Below are 19,507 nucleotides of genomic sequence, written 5' to 3'. Positions count from 1 at the left end.
GGATTAAAGGAAACTTAAAATAAAAACAAAACACCCCCCGCCTTTCCCCTAACTCTGCTCCCCTCCCCCTAGAAAACATCCTTGCTTTGTTAACCTGACAGTTCACGGGAGGTGTTGACACAACCCTCCATCTTTGAGAAGCTTAATGTCAACAAATCAGTGTGTTTGGAGTAGCCCTGTCAATGCGATTTACATTAACTTGTCTAACAAGAAATAAAAACAACAATCAGCCATCAAAGACAAAAGGCTTTTTCAGTCATTCTTTTAAAAGTATTATGCTGGAAATGTTAATTTTTGAGGCCATGGTCCTTTACTTGCTGAAAACCAGAAACCACCTTTTTTTTTCTAAATTGCTTTTTTTTTTTCCAGTGTATTTTTTCTTTTTTTTTTTTTTTAAGAAAAAAAGGCATTTTCTTTTAAAGGAGGCCCGAGCATCCCATGTTAATAAGCTCAGCAGCAGCAGGAACCAGCTCTCCCTGGTTAACACAGGAAGAGGGCAGCCTTGAAGCCAAATGTTAATTATGCTTTGCTTTCTACCAGCGTGTTATTTGCTTTGAGACATTTTGGGCACTTAGCGGAGAATTTTCAAACTGCGGCTCTAAACCACCATAAAAATGTCGTGCAGCAGGGGTATGCACCAAAAACCCGTTCAGTTCACCATGAACTTTTCCTCCCCCGCTGCCCACGTTGCATCCACCACAATGTCCTTTGCAGCCGGGGACTCAGTGCTCCAAAGCAAAGGTGGAAAAAATAAATCAGTTCCAGGGATTCCTAATATTAAGAGGTTTCCACCATCTCCCACAAAGATGCTCTTAAGGGAAAATTGGGGATTGCGATTCCTGCTTGAACACTAGAGAAAGTGGAGGCTCTTTATGCCACTCCATGAGCCAGGACTAACTTTGGTCTGCGTTATTTTTCCTGTTTGAGGTCCTGGGTTGGACCAGAAAATCTGCTTGCCCAGAGAGGTGGTGGATGCGCCATCCCTGGAGACATCCCAGGCCAGGCTGGACGGGGCTCTGAGCAACCTGAGCTGGTGCAGATGTCCCTGCTCATGGCAGGGGGGCACTGGGGGAGCTGGGAAGGTCCCTTCCAACCCAAACCATTCTATGATTCTATGACCTCCAGAGGTCCCTTCCAGCCTCAACTCTTCCGGGATTCACCTCAATAAATACATGAAAAATTCCGCCTCGTACCCAAAAATACAAACACAACACTTAATGCCCAAATCTTGTCTTGGAGTCACCTTTCAACTCTCCCAGCAACTCTGCTTCTCTTCACCCCCTCTCTGAAAAGTTGACTTGAGTCAACCGGACCCTTCAAGGCCATTTCATCTGCCCTGCGGCGAGCTGGAGCCTTGACCTCAGAGAGGTTTCCTGCAGACGAGCAGCCCCATCCGAGACAATGGGATTACTCACACCCGTCAAGTCAAGGAGCCGCCTGCATTTTTGCAGGCTCAGGACTTTCGGCTCCGTTCTATTACAGGACAGCGCTTTTTGTTGGTGTAATTTCAGCACAGTAACCACCGACATGCCCGGGCTGAGCTTCTTTGATCACCAGGTGAAGGGTTTTCTCGGTATAATTACTGTCGTGACAAAAGGCAGGTGAGTAGCTTGTCTCCTGCCACTTAGTCATCTCCTGAGATTGCCACTTTTCTCCTAAAAGAACGCCGCAAGTTCAAATACTAGGAGAGCACTTCTCACGTATTTTAAAATCATGTAAATTCAGTCAACGTGAAGGTACCTGCTCTGGAAGACATGGGCATTTCCAAACCAGCAAATGACATGAGAACAGGAAGGGATGGTGTTGCGTGGAGGCCACTTCTAGGAACAAGAAGATGCTCCACTCTCCAAGGATGGTTCGCAGTCACTTGCTTTTCTTCGCAAGCTACTGGCAGTGTGGAAATCATATATATTATAGATGGACAAAGCTGCGAACTTATTTCACACTGGGCAGCATCTCCTCTTAGATCGTGACCCTACAGTGCTGATGATTTGGGCTGGATTTGGACCAGCTCTACCTCATCACTACCAATCCTGCAACAGCCTCTTTTTACTTATAATTCACCCTTTTTGGAGATAGTTCCTTTCCCTCTTGACCCCCTCTCACTCTTTCCTTTCACAAATGAAGCTCGTCCTACATAACTGGTGCTTTCAAAAACATCTCTGTCATTTTTCCTCATTGCTTTAGGCAGATGTGAGCTTCCACCCACCTTATTCTCCTACAATTCATTTAGCAAAGTGCAGAAGTTTTAATGTGTTTCTAAATAAGCCACTGGAAAAAGGCCCTTGAACCCTACAACAACGACCCAGCAGACACACCAAGGGAGCTGGGTGCCTTTTTGATGTACCCTGATTTTTTTCTGATATGTTCTCACCCACCGTTGCCTTTAAGGGTATGTGGGGACCTGCCAGCAACGTTCAATGACGGCATCTGCACAGCGCTCCCCTAAAGGAAGAAACTCCAATATACATCAAAAAACCCCAGACCTACGTCTCTTACAAGCCACTGAACCAGATCTACAGCTTCATAAATCAGATTGCAGCATCTGATTGACTTGCTTCCCCTATCTCACTGGGCTCTCAGGAGGATCAGGGCCACGCCACACCTTGAAGATAAGGTGGTGCATGTCTGCTGGTGGAACAGCACCAGCACATTAGCCGGCACATCCACCACAGCAACCTGCAGACAGCCTTCTAATCCAGTTCTGGTAGAAAAAAGGCTGCTTCAATCTGTCTTGATCCTTTTTAGACCAATTACCTGCCCTCCTAGTCTCCAAAACAATTTTGACTTGCTCAAAAAGGGAACGTTAAGGAAGATAAATCACTCCAGGTCCATCTCATAAATCATTGTGGGCATCTCTCCCCATCCTCATCTCTCTTGCTAGCCACGCTTCGTGCTCTGGTGCAGAGACCAATCTCCCTGTCAAACTCCGTTACTTGCTTGTGTAAGTATTTCCAGTGTGATTTGTGGAAGAAGTCTCCAGGCGATAACCCATCCTTGTGCAGCCACATCTCCTTTTTTAAGGAGAAATAGAGCAGTTGAGGAATCCAACCACCTCCCAGCACCTCCACACTCCAGAGGCCACCAGCCACGTTGCTCAGGGCTGCCAACAGAGGGGATACGTTGGCAATAAACCTGGCCTGAACATGAAGATGGGCAAAAGCCCTTCCAACCTCTCTGCACGGAGGTAAAACTTCATTGGTAAGTCTGCTCCAGTGATAACAGAGCCAAGAAAATATCTTCTCCTCAACAGCACCTCCAGGGACAGGGAGCTGGGAAAGCCACTTCTCTTTTGGTGGCTTCATCCACAACACATCAATCCTCATTTCCATCCTGCTACCAAATATTCCTGCTGTGATAAAGTCAAAGCCTCGAGCCGCGGAGAAGACTGCAAAGTTTTGGGGCTGTAACACCTCCTGAAACGGCTCTGGAGTGGTTGAACATCCTTCCAGGAGAGCGATCGCAGTGGCACAAACAAGCAGAATGAAGGAAACTGCCACTGTGTGTTATTAACCTTTTCTTCCTGTTTATATTCAAGCTCATGAAAGATGCCCAGTGTGTGCTGGTGAACTATAATCCTGGGCACCCACCAAAAACAAATAAGTAACAGTCCGGTAGAGAAGAAAGAACTGAAATTGCTTTTAGGACAAATATAGTGTTCAGTGGATTTGCTATTTCAAAATATCTGCTGATTGAAGATACTCCTATGTATATATCCACACAGCTCAGAACAAATCTTATTTAAAGAAAAAAAAGCTGTTTGAGGAAAACCAAAACCCCCTGACGATTGTATTTTTCCCTTTCAATGGGACACTACTCAGCCAAATGCAAAAAACAACATAAAATACATTTTTTGATCGCAATAACAGCATAAACACAAGCATATTTTAGACAGCAGAGAAAAGAAAGAAACATATGCTGCCTTCCAGCAGAGCAATATTTTGATGTAAGGCATCCAGTGGCTTGACAAACATTTGGAAACGTATCTGCAGTTCAAATAATAGACATCCTTATGCTGGGATCTCTTGAAAAAAATCTCAAATGTCCATTAAGCTGATAGTTAATATATCTAAAATATAGGTGGCTAGTGAATTACGATACTACTTCTACATAGTGGCCTGTGATATGTCCCTTGGTCACGTATACGTAGAATTGCAAATACTTTGGGAGACTCTCGCTGAAGCCCAACTTCTAGTAACATGTGAAACAGTTTGTTTTAAAAATAGATTTGTTATTTCACAACACTTGACACTTTAAGGCCCCGATTCCATCAGACTCCATAAAGCCTGAGCAACCCAAACAGCCCCATCGGATGCCCGTGTGCTCCCCAGCCTGAAAAGGAAAGCAAATGGGCTGAGGTTGCTTACCGGGAGGTGGGTGAACACGGCGAACGTGCTGCGTAGAAACCCAATGAGATCTACCAGGTAGTCGCTGGCCTTGCTGCCCGGCTCCATGGCCATCCAGTCGTAGTCCGCCAGCTGCAAGAACTGGTCGATCTTCTGGTTCAGGTTGGTGTAAATCTCCTCCTCGGCAGCATGGCGAGCGTCCTGGGAAACAAGACATTACGTGGGATGGAGTCTCCAAGTCTACACAAGTAACAGGACGTGAGATCGACCCAATCCTTCGCTCTAAAGGTAGCAGAAGACAAAGTGTCTGTAGGCAACTACATGGCTTTGAAAGCCTCAGGTTAGCTCAGACTGGTGGGACATCTGTCTAGTTGAAGATGACCCTGCCCATAGCAGAGGGGTTGGACTTGATGACTTTTGAAGGTCCCTTCCAACCCACACCATTCTATGATTCTATGACATGTGCCACCAGGTCAGTGGCAGACAAGGTCAAGCTGGTGTCTGTCTCTGATGCAACCTGGGGACCAGGAGGACAAATTTAGTGAAGGATGGAAAAGAGAGAGAGATGGGAGAGGAACGTCCCACATGGAAGAAGGTTGAGACCCACCAAACTGTGTGCAGGTCCGGGGTTCAGGAAGGTCACAGAGGAGCCTCCCTCCCAGAATAAGGGTAGGAAAACTCACCCTTAGGCCAAATACATAGATGATGCCAGCCGGGACAATGGATGGACTTCCCTGGAGATATGGGGCCTTAGTCTCCTGCTGAGTGATCCCAAGGGCAAACCTCACCCAACCAATTCCCTACTGTTGCTCGAGTCCTCGGCTCTGTTCCCATCTCCTGCTCTCCAGCCATGGGACACAATTCAGACACCTCACAGTTGACCCAATTATGGCCTTAAGATTTCATATAAAGTATCTGGGTGGACACTCCTGGTTTATAATTTAAAGATTTAAAGACTGGGAAGTCCAGCAGTTTCTGCCAGCCCTGATTTTTAGGGGATAATGCCCAAAGCCGTGGAAAGATACAGAAATATAAGTTCTGAAAATCTATTCGCCTCTTGGGTGAAAGAGGAGAGCTTGTGTTCATGGCCAGACATGTGTAACACTTTACGGCACTCAAAAAGCAAAATGAAAATTAATTTAAAAAAAAAATTAGGCTTTTGTTTAAAAGCTGCTTAATCCTTTAGATAATAAGTGCTGCAGTCACAGCCTGTAAATTAGGGCTACATAGGCTCACGATCTCGACAAAAGTAAAGCCCAAAAGCTGGTCTGATGGCGTAAGCCTCCCAGGATATGACAAAATTACCTTCCAGCTCAGCTGCCTACAGACACACGTCCACACACGCTTTGGGAGCAGAAACTCTCCAGCCAAATACCAACAGCAACTCCCCCCAGGTGGATCTACCAGCCATCTCACCTTGAAGGTTGTGGTCCCGTAGAGTTTCGTAGTGTGGACAGTTTCTGGAAGTACATTAGTGATATTGGTTATGAATTCCTCTAGGAACTTGCAGGATTTCTCCAAGTGGGTCGTGTTTATAATAATCTGTACAAGCTGCAAAGGTAAAGAAGATATTCAACCATCATGCTCCTGAAGCCAGGGACATACCAGGTTAATAGACGCCAATTTTTAAGAACTTCTGGCATGAAAAAGCTGACGCTGTACAAACACACTAAGCTTTGCTACATGCTCAAAGGCTTCTCTCCTTTAACATGATCAGAAACTTACATAAAAGATAATTTTGGGGGAAAAGCATTTCCCATGACAGCCACTAATACCACAAAAGATTATTTTTTTTAATGACTTTCCTACATTCAGCTGTCAGTCAGGGCTTGTTTCAGCGCCGTTCAAATACAACAGGCTTACAAAAAAAAATGCCATGTCAAATCACAAGTATTCTGTCTGCTAATGAACCCTAAATAACCCATATCTTGAGTGACACCGAACAAGATCATACGAAGGCATTTAACAAAGAAACCACGAGGTTCTACGTTGCTGAGGGTGGTGTGGGTGAACAGCAGATCTCACCCTGGTATCTTTTTGGTTATCATACCCCCTGCTATCTGCAATTTTCTTAATGCTGTCTTCTCAGCTGCCTTCCCATGGCACTATTTCGAGATGTTAAAGGCAATGACAGAGTAAAAGCTTTTGCTGAAGTCAACCAACACAAACTTTTACAATCCAGAGCAAAACAATCCAGGCTTCCACTTTAGGATCACTGACCTGAAGCATCATTAATTCCTTAAGCAGTTGCTTTTTTTCTGAGCAGACTGCCATGAATATTTTCAAGGTGCAACATAATCTATAACAAAACCTTCCCAAATAACGTCTAGCTCAGATATTATGCCAAAACAGTTCTCTTACAGACACAAAATATTATTAATATAACACTGCAGACTGAAATAATTTAATTATTGGAGTATGGTGTGGCAGTCCCCAGTCACCTCCTCTTAAGGAAATGATTTTGAAACACAAATCTTCTGAATACAATGGATTAATCAGTGATTTGAGTGTTGCAGGCACAGAAATCTTGAAGTAATGCCACAAAGTGCCCAACTCTTGCTAGTGCCAGATGACATGAAAAAGGGCAATGGTTGTAGTTTGGGAGGTTCAGGTTGGATATTAGGAAGGAAAAGTGTAATTAGGTAGCACAGAACTGGAACAGGGTGCCCGGGGAAGCTGTTGGACCTCTGTTTTGGAGAAATTCAAAGCAAGGTAGAGAAAGCCACGGTTGACACGATCCAAGTGAGCAACGATCCCACCTCCAGTGGGAGGTCAGGCTAGATACCTCCAGAGGTCCCTTCCAGCCAACGCTGCTTTGATTTCAGTCAGGTTTTCATTTTTAAGAAATCAAATTATGATCTATTTGAACTCCTCTTGTTTTGTACTTGGTCCATGGAATGTATTACACAAAGAACCAAGAGGGCTTCTCATTCCTGAATTCCTTGGATTAATTTTGTTCTCCATTTTTGCCTTCAAACAAGTGCTCATTTGCATTTCCCGGTATCAGATAGCGCTGACGTAATGATTGCGATATATTTTCCTATAGTTTCAAGTTAATTAAATATTAGATATTTCCAGTGGTGCGAAGTTCCTTCTAAACCTCTTCTCTAATCATCACAACTTACTGTCCAGATCAGCTGTCAAACTTGAAGGCCCTGATTGCTTTGGTTGTCTTCCACCACTTGTTATGAGATTTCCTGCTCCCTCTCTGGCTCTTTCAAGTTCTGATCTTGCCTTGAATTTGGAAGGGTAAGACCTTCTCGTTGGGGTAAGACCTCCTCGTTGGGGTATTCAAATGAAAATAATAGTTGCATCTTTCCCTTTTCTTTTGTTGAGGGATAGTCAGGGTCATTCAAAACGCCAGGATTACTTGGAGCAGATCTGGTAACAACCGTCAACAGCCACTGCTAAGAGGCAGCCCCAAAAAAATAGCAATGAAAAATAAAATAAAGAGGATAACAGACCAGGAAGGCTGGTACACGGCCTTGTATTACCTTGTCCACTGCTTGGAAGATGACACTGGAGAGCCCAGAAATGGATGGTGTTGCTTTCTGCAACAATGAAATCTGGGAAGTGATGGTTATGCAGCGTACTTAACGCAGGGTATTTAAATATCTTTTGCAATCGCTTTCGACACCAGGACTGTCCTTGTGTATGATCTGGGACTCTTCAATTCCTGTGCTCCACATCAATGTCTTTCTAAAGCAGGAAGGATTTGAGAAACTCAGTGGAAAAATGACGTTGGCTTCCATTTGGACAAACAGGACAATGGTTACACAGGAAAAGAGGCAGGAAGGGACAAAGATGCTCAAAGTAGTTTTTCTTCAACCAAATTAGAAAAAATTGCTGGTAGAGATAACACCAGGAGAGAGCTAGTTGTACCTGGGTAAGTGGTAAGGAACAAGAGGGTGAAAATACAAGAGTTTCAGTGATGAACGCTAGTCTCTGGATGTACTAGACCTTTATTTTGAACTCAATTCGTGCTACGTAGGCTTTCGTCGCAAAAATCCTCTTCAGCTCCAAAGCAGGTGAAGAAGCTGCTCTCAGCCCAAAGCAAAGCATCACCTCCACTCAACGAGGAAGATGGTAAGGAAGACCTACACCCTCTAAACTGGGCAAAACTGTCGCACTGGGTTTGCCCTTCCTACACTCAGTCACACTGTGGGAACGACTGTAAAAGCAGCAAAAAAAAAAAGATCATTTGGGGGATGGATAGTGCAGGGATAGTGTTGCATTCTTCTTTGTGAAGGGAGCCTTGGCAGGAGCAGGAGGGAAGAGGAATTTGCCCCCAGGGAGCAGAGAGATTCCAGACTGGGAGATAAAGGGTTGAGGAAGCATCAGGTGTAAATACAAACTGCTGTAAATGCACTAAGCTCTCCAAAACTCACCTCCATAGCGTATTTACAGCGTCCAGAGAACAGGACACATTTCTGCAGTACAGTTAATTAAACAGTCGCAGCTGTCTTAATACCTCCTCATTTAATAACAGCACACAGAAGTCTCGCTAAGGGATCCAAACTGCACTGAACAGTTCAGAAATCTGTGCACAAAAAAGGATCGATCGCGAAAATACAAATTAGAGTTTGCACTGCAGCAAAGTGCTGAAACCACCTCGTAGGTCACCTTATAGCTGGGGACAACTCCCCCATCCTCTCCTCGCTCCCAGCTGGCTCTTCTCCAGTGCTCCTTGAAGTTTTCTTACTTTAATTCAGATAGATAATGCTCCACAAATTCAAAAGAGGGGTAAGATTAACAGCAGCAGCAGCAAACTCCCTCTTGCCCACAATGTAAAGTGTTTCTTGCTTCACACAGCAACACCACATGGTTCCATTTTTGGTTTGCGACCAAATATTTTATACTAATGCTCCAAACCAGCATCTCTAAAGGTGCTGTAAGGAATTCCAAGGGACCAAACCCCCTCCTGTCAGCCTGTCCTAGACACAGGTCTGCCCAGAGCCGCATCCTACCTCGGTCAGCCCGACGTTTTTCCTCTTGATGACATTCTGTAAACAGTTGCTCAGTGTTCGGGTCAGCAGCAGATTTGTAGATTTTCTAATCATATCATCAACTTCGGTGGAGCTGAAAAGTAGAATTGTAAAGAGAGATTTGCAAAATGCTCGGCGAAAAGAAAATCACCTGGAGCCCACATCACCCGCTGTCCTCCCCAACCTTCTTCTGTCTTATGCATGATCATCCGTGCACTGCTTACAGGCACTAACATGCTAATGTATACCAAAATACCAACAATTTAGGACTTTTTGTGCCTGTGTCTATACAGAAGGGGGCCTAACAGGTGCTAACCTACATCCCTGAGCTTCTTCTCCTAGAGGGGCTGGTCTAGGATGGGTTAGAACTACCCTCAGCATCAGCACTAACCCCCTCAGCCAAGCCAGCACCCTGCACACAACACCCGAGTTTTGCACATTCAGTATGCAAGAGAAAAGGGATCAAAGACCTGTAATGGGGGAAAAATAAACAAATCAAACCCCTAAAATACCCCCCCAACCTTCTCATGGCTTTTGTTCTAAATACATCAGTCTGGAAGCTCCTGCAACGTGCTCACGGCCTTTGCTGTCCCTCCAACGTGCAGAGCAGCAAGGTGCAGCCGCCCCTTCCTGAAGGAGGTTTTTGGAAACCCAGCACAGGCTCCTTTGATCTGTTGTTGGCCCCACATTAGCCCTGACACCACGGGGCTTTATCTCTGGCAGCGCAGTGACAGGCAGCGGAGGGCAAAGACAATTTCCAACTGGAAGGCTGAGAAGCGTTAACAACTTGAAGGCTCCCAGTAAATCAAGCTTGTGACCTTTTGCTCCTTGTCCTGTTTTACCTGGTGAATGGGCCAGATTACAAAGCAGGGATGGACACGAGAAACAAAAGTCAACCTTGCAGTTATCCCGCCACGCTGGTGCCTCCCAAATTTCTATGCCTAGTTAACCTGAGAGCAGACGCACTGAGCCAAGCTCTGGTCCATCACAGAATCCCAGCCTGGTTGGGTTGGAAGAGACCTCTGGAGATCATCCAGCCCAACCCCTGCTCACGCAGGGTCACCAGAGCAGATCACACAGGGTCGTGTCCAGGCGGGTTTGAATGTCTCCAGAGGAGGAGACTCCACACCCTCTCTGGGCAGCCTGGTCCAGGCTCTGGCACCTCAAAGGAAAGAAGTTTCTCCTCATATTCAGATGGAACCTTCAGCCTGTGCCCATTGCCCTTCATCCTGTCATTGGGCACCACTGAACAGAGTCTGGTCCATCCTCTTGACACCCACTCTGAGATATTGATCCCATTGATCAGATCCCTCTCAGCTTCTCTTCTCCAGGCTGAACAGCCCCAGCTCTCTCAGCCTTTCCTCATCAGAAAGATGCTCCAGACCCCCCATCAGCAGCAGCAGCAGCGCCCAAAGCTCATGAAAGCAAGACTGAGCCTCCTCTGTGGGTCACAGCAGCATCCCCTGAACCTGTGCATCCTCCCCGAGCACCACGCATCCTTCAGTCAACTCCATTTTTGAAGTTACTCAGGTCCTTCCTCGTGCTGCTGCATGAGAATCGCACCGAAAGCCCCCAAACTCCCGGGAGAAGCGGCAAATATCGCCCTCCGCTCACATTTCCGAGCTAAGTCCTGCTCGTATTTCCATGAGCCCGAGAAAGCCGTGTCTTGCTGCAGCTTTCCCAAGGAAAAGCCCAGCTGCACAACTCCCTCGCCACGCCGCGCTCCCCAACACGCTTCTCTAATATTTTCTTTTCCCCGATGTTCAGAAGTCTGCTTTCCCGAGCCAGACGCCTGCCAAGGGTTGACCACCCAGTTGGACACAAGGGCCGGCAGCTCGGCAGGAACCAGCTCCTGGTAATTTCAATTCAGTGTTATCGGCCCAAGTCTTAGTGTGGGTCTCTTCTAGATCATCCCCCCGATCCCTGTGAGTTTATTTTCCTCCTGCTTAGCGGGGAAGTGCGTCCTGTGCCAGCGACGATCAGGGTCAGCCCACTTCACATCCCAGATGGACCCCTTGGAACCTTCTCGCAGGGTTTTGATGTGAGGTCCAAGGTGATGCATTCGGGTTTTTTTTAAAGTGTGGAACAGAAATCAAAATGGTGGTGGGGGAGGATGAAGAAACCAGCCAATGAATTTTCCTGGTCTTTATACTATGGCTAGGGCTCTCAAATAAGGTTTTACTTATAGATAAAAAAACCCAAAACCCACCATGAACACCCCCAGGCCCTTCACCATCCCCCAGGAAGAATTGTCCCCAGTCCCCTCCACCATACAATGGCATGGTTAAATACAGCAAGTACGATAAAATCTAACCCTGTGATGATCTACAGATGGTAAAAAGGAGATTTAAAGCGAACGGGGGGGGGGCACAAAGGGACCCCGTGACACTGGGAGCAGCTGCTGCCAGAGCGGTGTGGAAACCAGGCAAGGGGCTGGGGAGCAGAAAGGGTTGGACCCACGCTCAGGAGGTGAAGAAAAAATTGTGTAGGGAGCAAACAATACACAAAGCTGTCTCTTTGTAAAAGCACTATGGCCCTTTTGGGATTTTCCATGGGAAATCCAAAAACGCCCATCCCAGAGGATGGTGGAGCTGCAGAACAGCCGGGGTTGGAAGCAGCTGGTGGCTGGAGCTTCCAGCATCTGCTGGAATCGAGAAAGTGCAGGTGAAAAAACACCACGGGGGTTTGGACACAATGTCGGCTTTTCTCGCTAAACCAACACTGCAATCGAATAGGTCGTGCTGGAAAAGCTCAGGTTTTTTAATTCAAACATCAACCTGTTGTTGACGCTCTGCCCGACGCCGTGGCTGGTGCCGATGGCATGAGGTTGCCTTCTCACCGAATGCTTTACAAATCCAGGGTTTGCTTTAATCACTCCCTTCGGCTGCGGGAACATCTCAACCATGGTAGCCTCCAGGGCTTAATAATCCTGCTTAGCCCTTCCATGTGGCTTTTACTTCTTCAAAGCACTTCTAACTGAGCTTTCGTTGCATACAAGTACCATTTCCAAAGGTTTCCTACTCTCATGTTGTTTGTTGGCAGCATAAGGTAGAAAATCAGGTTGTAACTTTAGTTGCATGATGGGTCAAGCCACCTGGCAACCCCTGTGGTTGGGTCCCACCAGAGCAGAAGGATCTGTGACATCTCCTATGAGGTCCACACGCTGATAAGGAAAAAAAAAATAGAAGCATTCCTTGGAAAAAAAAAAAGAGCAGGTACTGGACCGTGATCCCCCAAATCGCGGTACCAGTCAGTTGTGTGATGCCAACTCTTGACCGCATAGTAAACGTCGGGTCTCAGTTCAACAGACAGGTCAGGTCTCCATTCTCAATGCACACGAAGAAAACAAAACCCCTGGATGAACAATATTGTCCATGTGGGCTGCTCGCTACCTGTGTCTGATGTCAATTTGATCTGTCGGCCTCAAGTTGGTAGAATTTGGTAGCAGTGTAGTTGTTACTCACCCTACACACTCCATCTACAACCACAGAGCACTAGTAACACAGGAGCAGCGACAGGAGCTATCAGAGAAACCACATTTATCTCCTCTCTCCTAAAGCTGACTTCCAAAGGTCCTCCCTGATTTAGGTATTCGAGCCTCCGATATTTATATTTTATTTTATTTTGAATAACTTTATGTACCAACATTATTTTCAGCACTTGAAAAATTGTATCGCAAGTTCTTCCAGGATTGGTGCTTTGTTTGAAAAAAATACCCCAAACCAAACAAAGTCCTGGTAGATTAGAGCTGACATCCCATCCTTCCACCCACTGTTTTCCAAAGATATTCCCTATCTTTCAAATGGGAAATTCCACTGGAACCAGCTGAAGTCTTCCAGCGAGTGGATACTTTTCAAGACATCTCTTCAACGAACTCAAATACATGCTTTTTAACAAAAGAAGAACTCCAAAAATATAAAGGAGGATTTCTTTCTACTAATCGAATTAATAGAGCCAAACTAAAAAAAAAAAATGCAACCCCAATAAATGCACACTAAGCTCCAAATTTTTTTCAGATACTTGAAAAGCAAAATAACTTTCACAAGCATATCAACATAAAGAAGAACGCTCCCATCCAACAAATACCAGGAGCTAGTTTTCAAAAATAATGAGGAAAAAAAAATAAAATACAGGCTACATTTTCTGCCATAGGCTCTGTTCTTCAGGAAAAGACCGCGGAGTATTTCAGCGACCCGTCTGGGTTAATGACAGCTGATGTCCCGTATCCCATGGCAGTAGTCGTGACCTTCAGGCCTCTGGTGACTGACGGGCTGACCCCAATCACTCCGGGGTGCGAGGTAAATGACAACCCAAGAAGAAAAAGAAAAGAGAAGAGAAAGAAAACTTGCTGCCGGCTTTGTAGCCGAGCTTCCTAATAAAACCTAATTCAAGCTGTCAGGGTGAAATGAAGAAAGTGTCAACAGGGGTTTTCAGAGAAATATTCCAAATGTTTGGCTCGAAAAGCCAAGAGTTCGGCTCCCTTCCCCCAACCCAAAACGGCTCCTTGAAAAGGGCTGGGAAATCCAATGTCGAAAGGAATTTTAATAACGTGTCCGAGGGGACCCCTGAGGAGGGACCCAAGGGGACGCTTTTCTTCCCTTCTCTGACAAACCCAATCATCTCCATAATGGTGAAGAGCACAAAACTCGCAAGGGAAGTGCCCACGGTGGGGTCCGGTGAAACCAGCATCCGTGTGAAACGGGACCGTTCTGTCAGCTTTAGAAACCGAGACGCTTAATGGTGACCCACAGGTTAAGAGCTCCGGGAGCCACCAAAGAGAACAACCTGCCACCGGTGAAAGGTTGAGATTAAACGCGGGGTGAGAAACGTCCTGCGCTTCCACATCAACCAACGAGCTGCCACGTCCTCTAGCAGACGATGGAGAGAAAAGTGTCTCCCCAAATTACTATCCCTCACACAAAGGAAGAGAATTAAAACCCTGAAGAGCTTTTCGCAGACACTGAAACATCTGGTGAGTCCCAAAAATACTGTCCCAGCATCACATCAGCACCGGGGCAATGTCCAGGGCCAGGCCATGGCCAGGACATGAAGCTACCAAGGGAGGTGAAACCCCTCACGCAGTCCAACCTCTCGCTAGAATGGCGCTGCAAAGAGAGGGGAAGAAGGATCCCTCCTTCCAGTAAAAAGCTTGTTATTCATTTATATAATTCTGCCGAGGTAGAGACATCACTGGGTGCAAAAAGAAAGCACCAACTTTTAGTTTCTGGCTAATCCAGTTGTCTTCCAATCTCATACACATGTGGAAAACAGGCATCAAGGCACCTTGGGATGGAGAAGGGAAGGTAAACAGACGGAATATTTTGGAGGCTTTAAAAAAAATCAGATTATTTGTATAGAAACTACCATGGGAAAGAAGAAAAAAACCCCTAAACCAGCAGCCGAAACTCATTAACACACAGGGCAAATCAAAACTTCCAGAGTTTTCCTGCCAACATGATCCTTAAGGGACAGCCCTGGGAGGCCACGTGGAGGCCGTAGATGTTCTACCAGGCATGGACCCAATGCCAAGTGGACACCGCTGTCTTTCTTGAGACAACCAGATTCACCAATTTAGTACAAACGGCTCAGAAACATCTTGGAGGAAACAGCCCTCTCACTTTTTATACATCTCGCAGGGTTCTGGGCCATCTTTCCCTATATGAGACAGCAACCTTTGAAGACTTGGTGAGCCCTTTGCACATGAAGGATGCCACCACTCCAAGGAGCCACCTCCAGCCTGGGCAGGGTATGTCCAAGCGGCTGAGCAGCATGAAGGGTTGAGGAAGAGAATTTATATTTTAATCCCATTGAGATCTTGCAGCGCAGACAAAACCTCCATACCACAACTACATTAGCACATTCACCCCCTACCTCAGATGAAGGTCTTCCGAAAACTTCAGACAGGCGTAGATGAATTCCTTAATCTGATTGTAAACTTTAGGCACAAACTCAGAAAAAGGGAACTTCTTTGGAAACGGTTGCTGTAAAAGACAGGAGAGAATTCAAGTCGAAAAGCAGATATTTAACAGGAGTGATGACCACTTTCCAGCAACGTGTTCCAAGCAGTCAGATTAATTCTAGTATTTAGCTAAGTCCAGCAACGAAACAACATGCCAGCATTTATTGTATATTATATAAACACTTCAGCCAAGTGAAAGACCAGATAATCACTTACAAATGGCACACGGGTGCATAAGGGATTTGGAGTCTGAAAGGGGCTGGAAGGAAACTCGCAGCTAGGAGGGAGCAGGCAGCACAACGCAACCCTCGTTCCCTCTCCCAATTCCCTAACTCGTATTAAAAAAAAGAAAAAAAAACCCATTGGAAAACTTCCTGACTTTAATCTCCCACCATGCACAAGGTGTTTTGCTCAGTCACCTCCCACAGTTGCTGCCCAAGGTGAGCACTTGCTCACAACACCAAAAGCCAAGAGGAAACAGATGTTCTCGACCAGAATTGCTCCAACTAGCTTTTTACCCGTAGCACACACATGGCTGGGACGGTGCAGAGTGTAATAGTAAGAAGCTGGACCCCAGGATGTAGTTTCGGGGAAGGACGCAGACTTTCTGAAATCTAAACACTTGCCTTGGATGGAAAACCCTCCTAGTTTTAATTACGTTCACCAGGCTTGAAGCTCGCTGGCTGCCAGATGTGGAGCAGAAGGCCAAGGAGGCTTTTAAGGGACACTGGGGTTGGGGTCAAATTTGGCTACACTCAGGTTTTGCAAACACACACTTCCGCAAAAGCCAAGATATACCACTTTGTTGGGGTTTTTGTTTTTAAATATGAGACTAAAACAAATAAAGATCAATAGCACAGTTCATAACATGGGAATAAAACACCAATGGCAGCAGACATTTTTAATCTCTTGTCTACTGCAAGCACTGTTCAGCTGCAATGTACGCCGTGATCTGAAAACAAAATGGGTGAGGTATTGCTATACGCACTTTCCTCATCCACGCCAGGAGGAACGTAACACATGGAAAGTATATTTGTTCTTTTCCCTTGTTTTGCTTTTTTTGTTGCTTACTTGTTTTGGGGGGTTTTCTTTGGCTTTTTTTTAAATTATTATTATTATTTTATTTTTTGACCCTTTCATTTGCAGTTCCCAACGCCACTAACAAGGGCGCAGGGTTTTCCTGCACCAGCGGACGTGCCGTGCCGCTGTCCCCAGCTCGAAATTACCTTCTCGAGTTCTGCATCCTGGAACGGGAACTGTCCAACTATTTTCTTATAAACCTCTTCATTTGTCACTGGGATGGGACTGTAGTTATCTGAATCAAGTATATTTCTAAGAAAAGAAAAGAAAAGTTAGAAAGACAGCTTTGTGACAACAGTTTTGCAGATTCACTGTTCAGTCAGGAAGCTCTTAAGTAGGTGCATTAACTGCCAGTGTGAAACCATAACCTTATCCGTCTGTGATATAAAACCTCTGATCTGCACTGATTTACTGCACAGATCTCACCTCACACTGGATCCTCATAACTATATTTAAATTGGTTCAGCCTGGTCCAAGGACACCTCAGGCTGCACCTTACTGTTGCCCAAAATTTAAACGTGAGCTCGCTACTAATCTCTCACAAGATTTTATTTATGGGATAAAACTACTCTGTAAGGTACATTTCACGAGTTTGCGTAAAGAGCTTCTCACCTGAAGACTCCCGACCATTTTTTGAGCAGGGTTTCACTGTACTGGTCTTGGATCTCCAGGAGCATGTCAAAGAGTTGGTTCACCGGGAAGCCGTATCCCTGCAGCGAGGCGGGGGGAAAGAGCAAAACTAAGATAAGAAAAAATCACCAGCAGGTAGCTGAAGATTATTCTATCTAATAGGGAAAATTTGGGCAAATCCTTCCCTACCAGCACCGCAGAGGTGTATGGTGCTGGTGGAAGGATTTAGGTGGAGATTTACTGAGGTGGTGGCACCAAGGGCTATTAAAGCCTGGCCTAGATGCAGGCAGGACACACAAGGGCTTGGCAAGGGGACCAAGGCTTGGTCATTGCCTGCGGGCTGGCCAGCCAATGTGCAGAATAAATAAAGGTTCCACAATGAATGCAGCACAACATGAAAATGGAAGCTGGGCTGCCGTTTAGCTCTGCTGATGGACACCAGCTGCGAGCAGTGCAACCACCAAGCAAGATAAAGAGCTGCAGTCACCTACCTGGAGTGTATCTGCAAAGAGGACAATGAGGTTCTTCAAGTCTAACACCAGGCTCGGGTCCGAGCAGTAGGACTGCAAAGAAGAGGGGAAATTAAAACATGGTTTTAACTGCAGCATGCGGGAAAAACATTGCCCTCAGCCCTCCTGCCTTATCGCTTGAGTGATAATAAATACATAGGCACGCCGTACAGTCTTATGATCAGCAGCTTTTATCCTACAGCCCATGCCCTAACGTTGTACAGGGCAAGGGAAGGCACCCTGATAAGGGTATCTCTCCTCGTACCGCACCGCCCTTGAGGCTCTCCAGGATGAATACGGATTTCGGTCGCTCTAGAGATACCTGAAGTGTCTCTAAGATTACCCAGGAGCTGCTGGGGAAGCGAGAGGAGACGAAGCAAATCAGCGGGCTGTCACACCGGGATGACAGCAGCGCCTCTCGTTCAATAGTTAGTGCGTTGTGTCTGACGGTAACAAAGCGTCGTGGCGAGGCATCCCCGAGCGCCGTGCGAAGGCTGCACTGCTAAGTGGTTCGGGCTGAGAAAAAACACACCGCATACCTATATTTCAGCAATATTAATGGTCAGAGCTACAACACGAGTATTTATTGCGGGTCAGGACGCTGCTTGAAACCCTCAAGACACAACTCAGGGCAGGGACAGCGCTGGGCGTCCCCCCAGGGCCACCCCACATCACCCACAGGCTTCTCTGGACACAGCAGACAACCTCCTCATGCTGAAATATGTAAAGTTTCAGACAGAGTTTTACCAAATATAGAATCAGTGATCATAAGCTGGAAAGAGAAACAGATTTAAAGCTCACTGGAAACTCAAGGAGGAACGGCTCCATTAATCAACGTGAAAGACTGGAAGAGACACATTTTCCATTTCGCTGTCCAAAAGAGAAAGTCAGAAAGAAAGATAATGCCCTAAAGCTATCAGAAGTGATAAAAGATGTCCCTGTTTGCAGTAAGGAAGAAAATCTGGGGGTAAGTTTGGCTGAACTGGAAGAACTGAAGCAGGTTCTCCAACTTGAGAGCCCCCCATCAAGTCTCAAGGGCCATATGGGATGGATGGGCTGGTCCATATAGGAGCTGTAGGCTGAGCAGTGCACAGAGATGACTGATGACCACAGTAACAGTGTTGAGAAATCATGTAATATTTCCTGATCACTGAAAAAAAAAAAAATAAATAAGCTCTCCTGGCAGCCACTTCATGAACTCAGTTTGGCATCGCATAAAACAACTTCTTGTGGCAACAAAGCTGGTAAAATTGAAAAACACTGTGTTTGTACCTGGCTTACACTCTCGGCTTTCACCTAACAGAAAAACCCACTTAAAAAGAAAATAAACACATGTTTACAACCTAGCGGGGTGTACATCTCCGTGTTTATCCCCTTTGGTAACACAGAAGGTGAAGTGGAAGGAGGCAGCTTTCCAGCCAACACAACTGCGGAGCCGGGCAGAGCCGGAGCCTCTTTGGTCACAGAATCACAGAATGTCCTGAGCTGGAAGGACCCACAGGATCATTGGTTCCAACTCCTGTCCCTGCACAGGACACCCCCCAGGTCACACCGTGTGTCTGAGGACGTTGTCCAGTCTCTTCTTGAACACTGTCAGGTTGGGGCCGGGACACCTCCCTGGGTGTTCCAGTGTCCAGCACCTCTGGGTGAAGAACCTTTTCCTCATGTCCAACTGACCCTCCCCGGCACATGTTCCTGCCGTTCCCTGGGTTCTGTCCCTGTCACAGAGAGAAGAGCTCAGCCCGGCCCCTCCTGCTCCCCTGCTGAAGCTGCAGCCCCATGAGCTCTGCCCTCAGTCTCCTCCAGGCTGAACAAACCCAGGGACTTCAGCCGCTCCTCACACGGCTTCCCCTCCAAACCCTTCACCGACTTCGCAGCCTCCTCTGGACACTCTCCAGTAGCTTTATCTCCTTTTCTCCTGTGTCCCCAGCCCTGCACACAGTGGATGCTCCAGGTGAGGCCGCCCAGTGCAGAGCAGAGCGGGAGAATCCCCTCCCT

At 46.4% G+C, this 19,507-nt stretch overlaps 1 protein-coding gene across 4 annotated transcripts in view; it reads right to left on the bottom strand.

The window, feature by feature from the left end:
- The window catches only part of EXOC6B (exocyst complex component 6B), a 304,536-nt gene that overhangs the window by 105,992 nt on the left and 179,037 nt on the right, over positions 1–19,507 (bottom strand). For all 4 annotated transcript variants that reach the window (XM_065633563.1, XM_065633564.1, XM_065633565.1 and 1 more), the window contains 7 exons: positions 17,492–17,563; positions 16,983–17,080; positions 16,517–16,622; positions 15,203–15,312; positions 9,314–9,425; positions 5,763–5,897; positions 4,368–4,547 (listed from right to left, as the gene is read on the bottom strand). In XM_065633563.1, the coding sequence (XP_065489635.1) occupies positions 4,368–4,547; positions 5,763–5,897; positions 9,314–9,425; positions 15,203–15,312; positions 16,517–16,622; positions 16,983–17,080; positions 17,492–17,563 (813 nt within the window). The remainder of the gene's footprint in view (positions 1–4,367; positions 4,548–5,762; positions 5,898–9,313; positions 9,426–15,202; positions 15,313–16,516; positions 16,623–16,982; positions 17,081–17,491; positions 17,564–19,507) is intronic.

Source organism: Caloenas nicobarica, chromosome 4 (assembly GCF_036013445.1).
Source record: "Caloenas nicobarica isolate bCalNic1 chromosome 4, bCalNic1.hap1, whole genome shotgun sequence".
NCBI lineage: Eukaryota > Metazoa > Chordata > Aves > Columbiformes > Columbidae > Caloenas > Caloenas nicobarica.
Note: the sequence above shows the minus strand (reverse complement) of the source record. Positions and strands in the feature narration are given on the sequence as shown.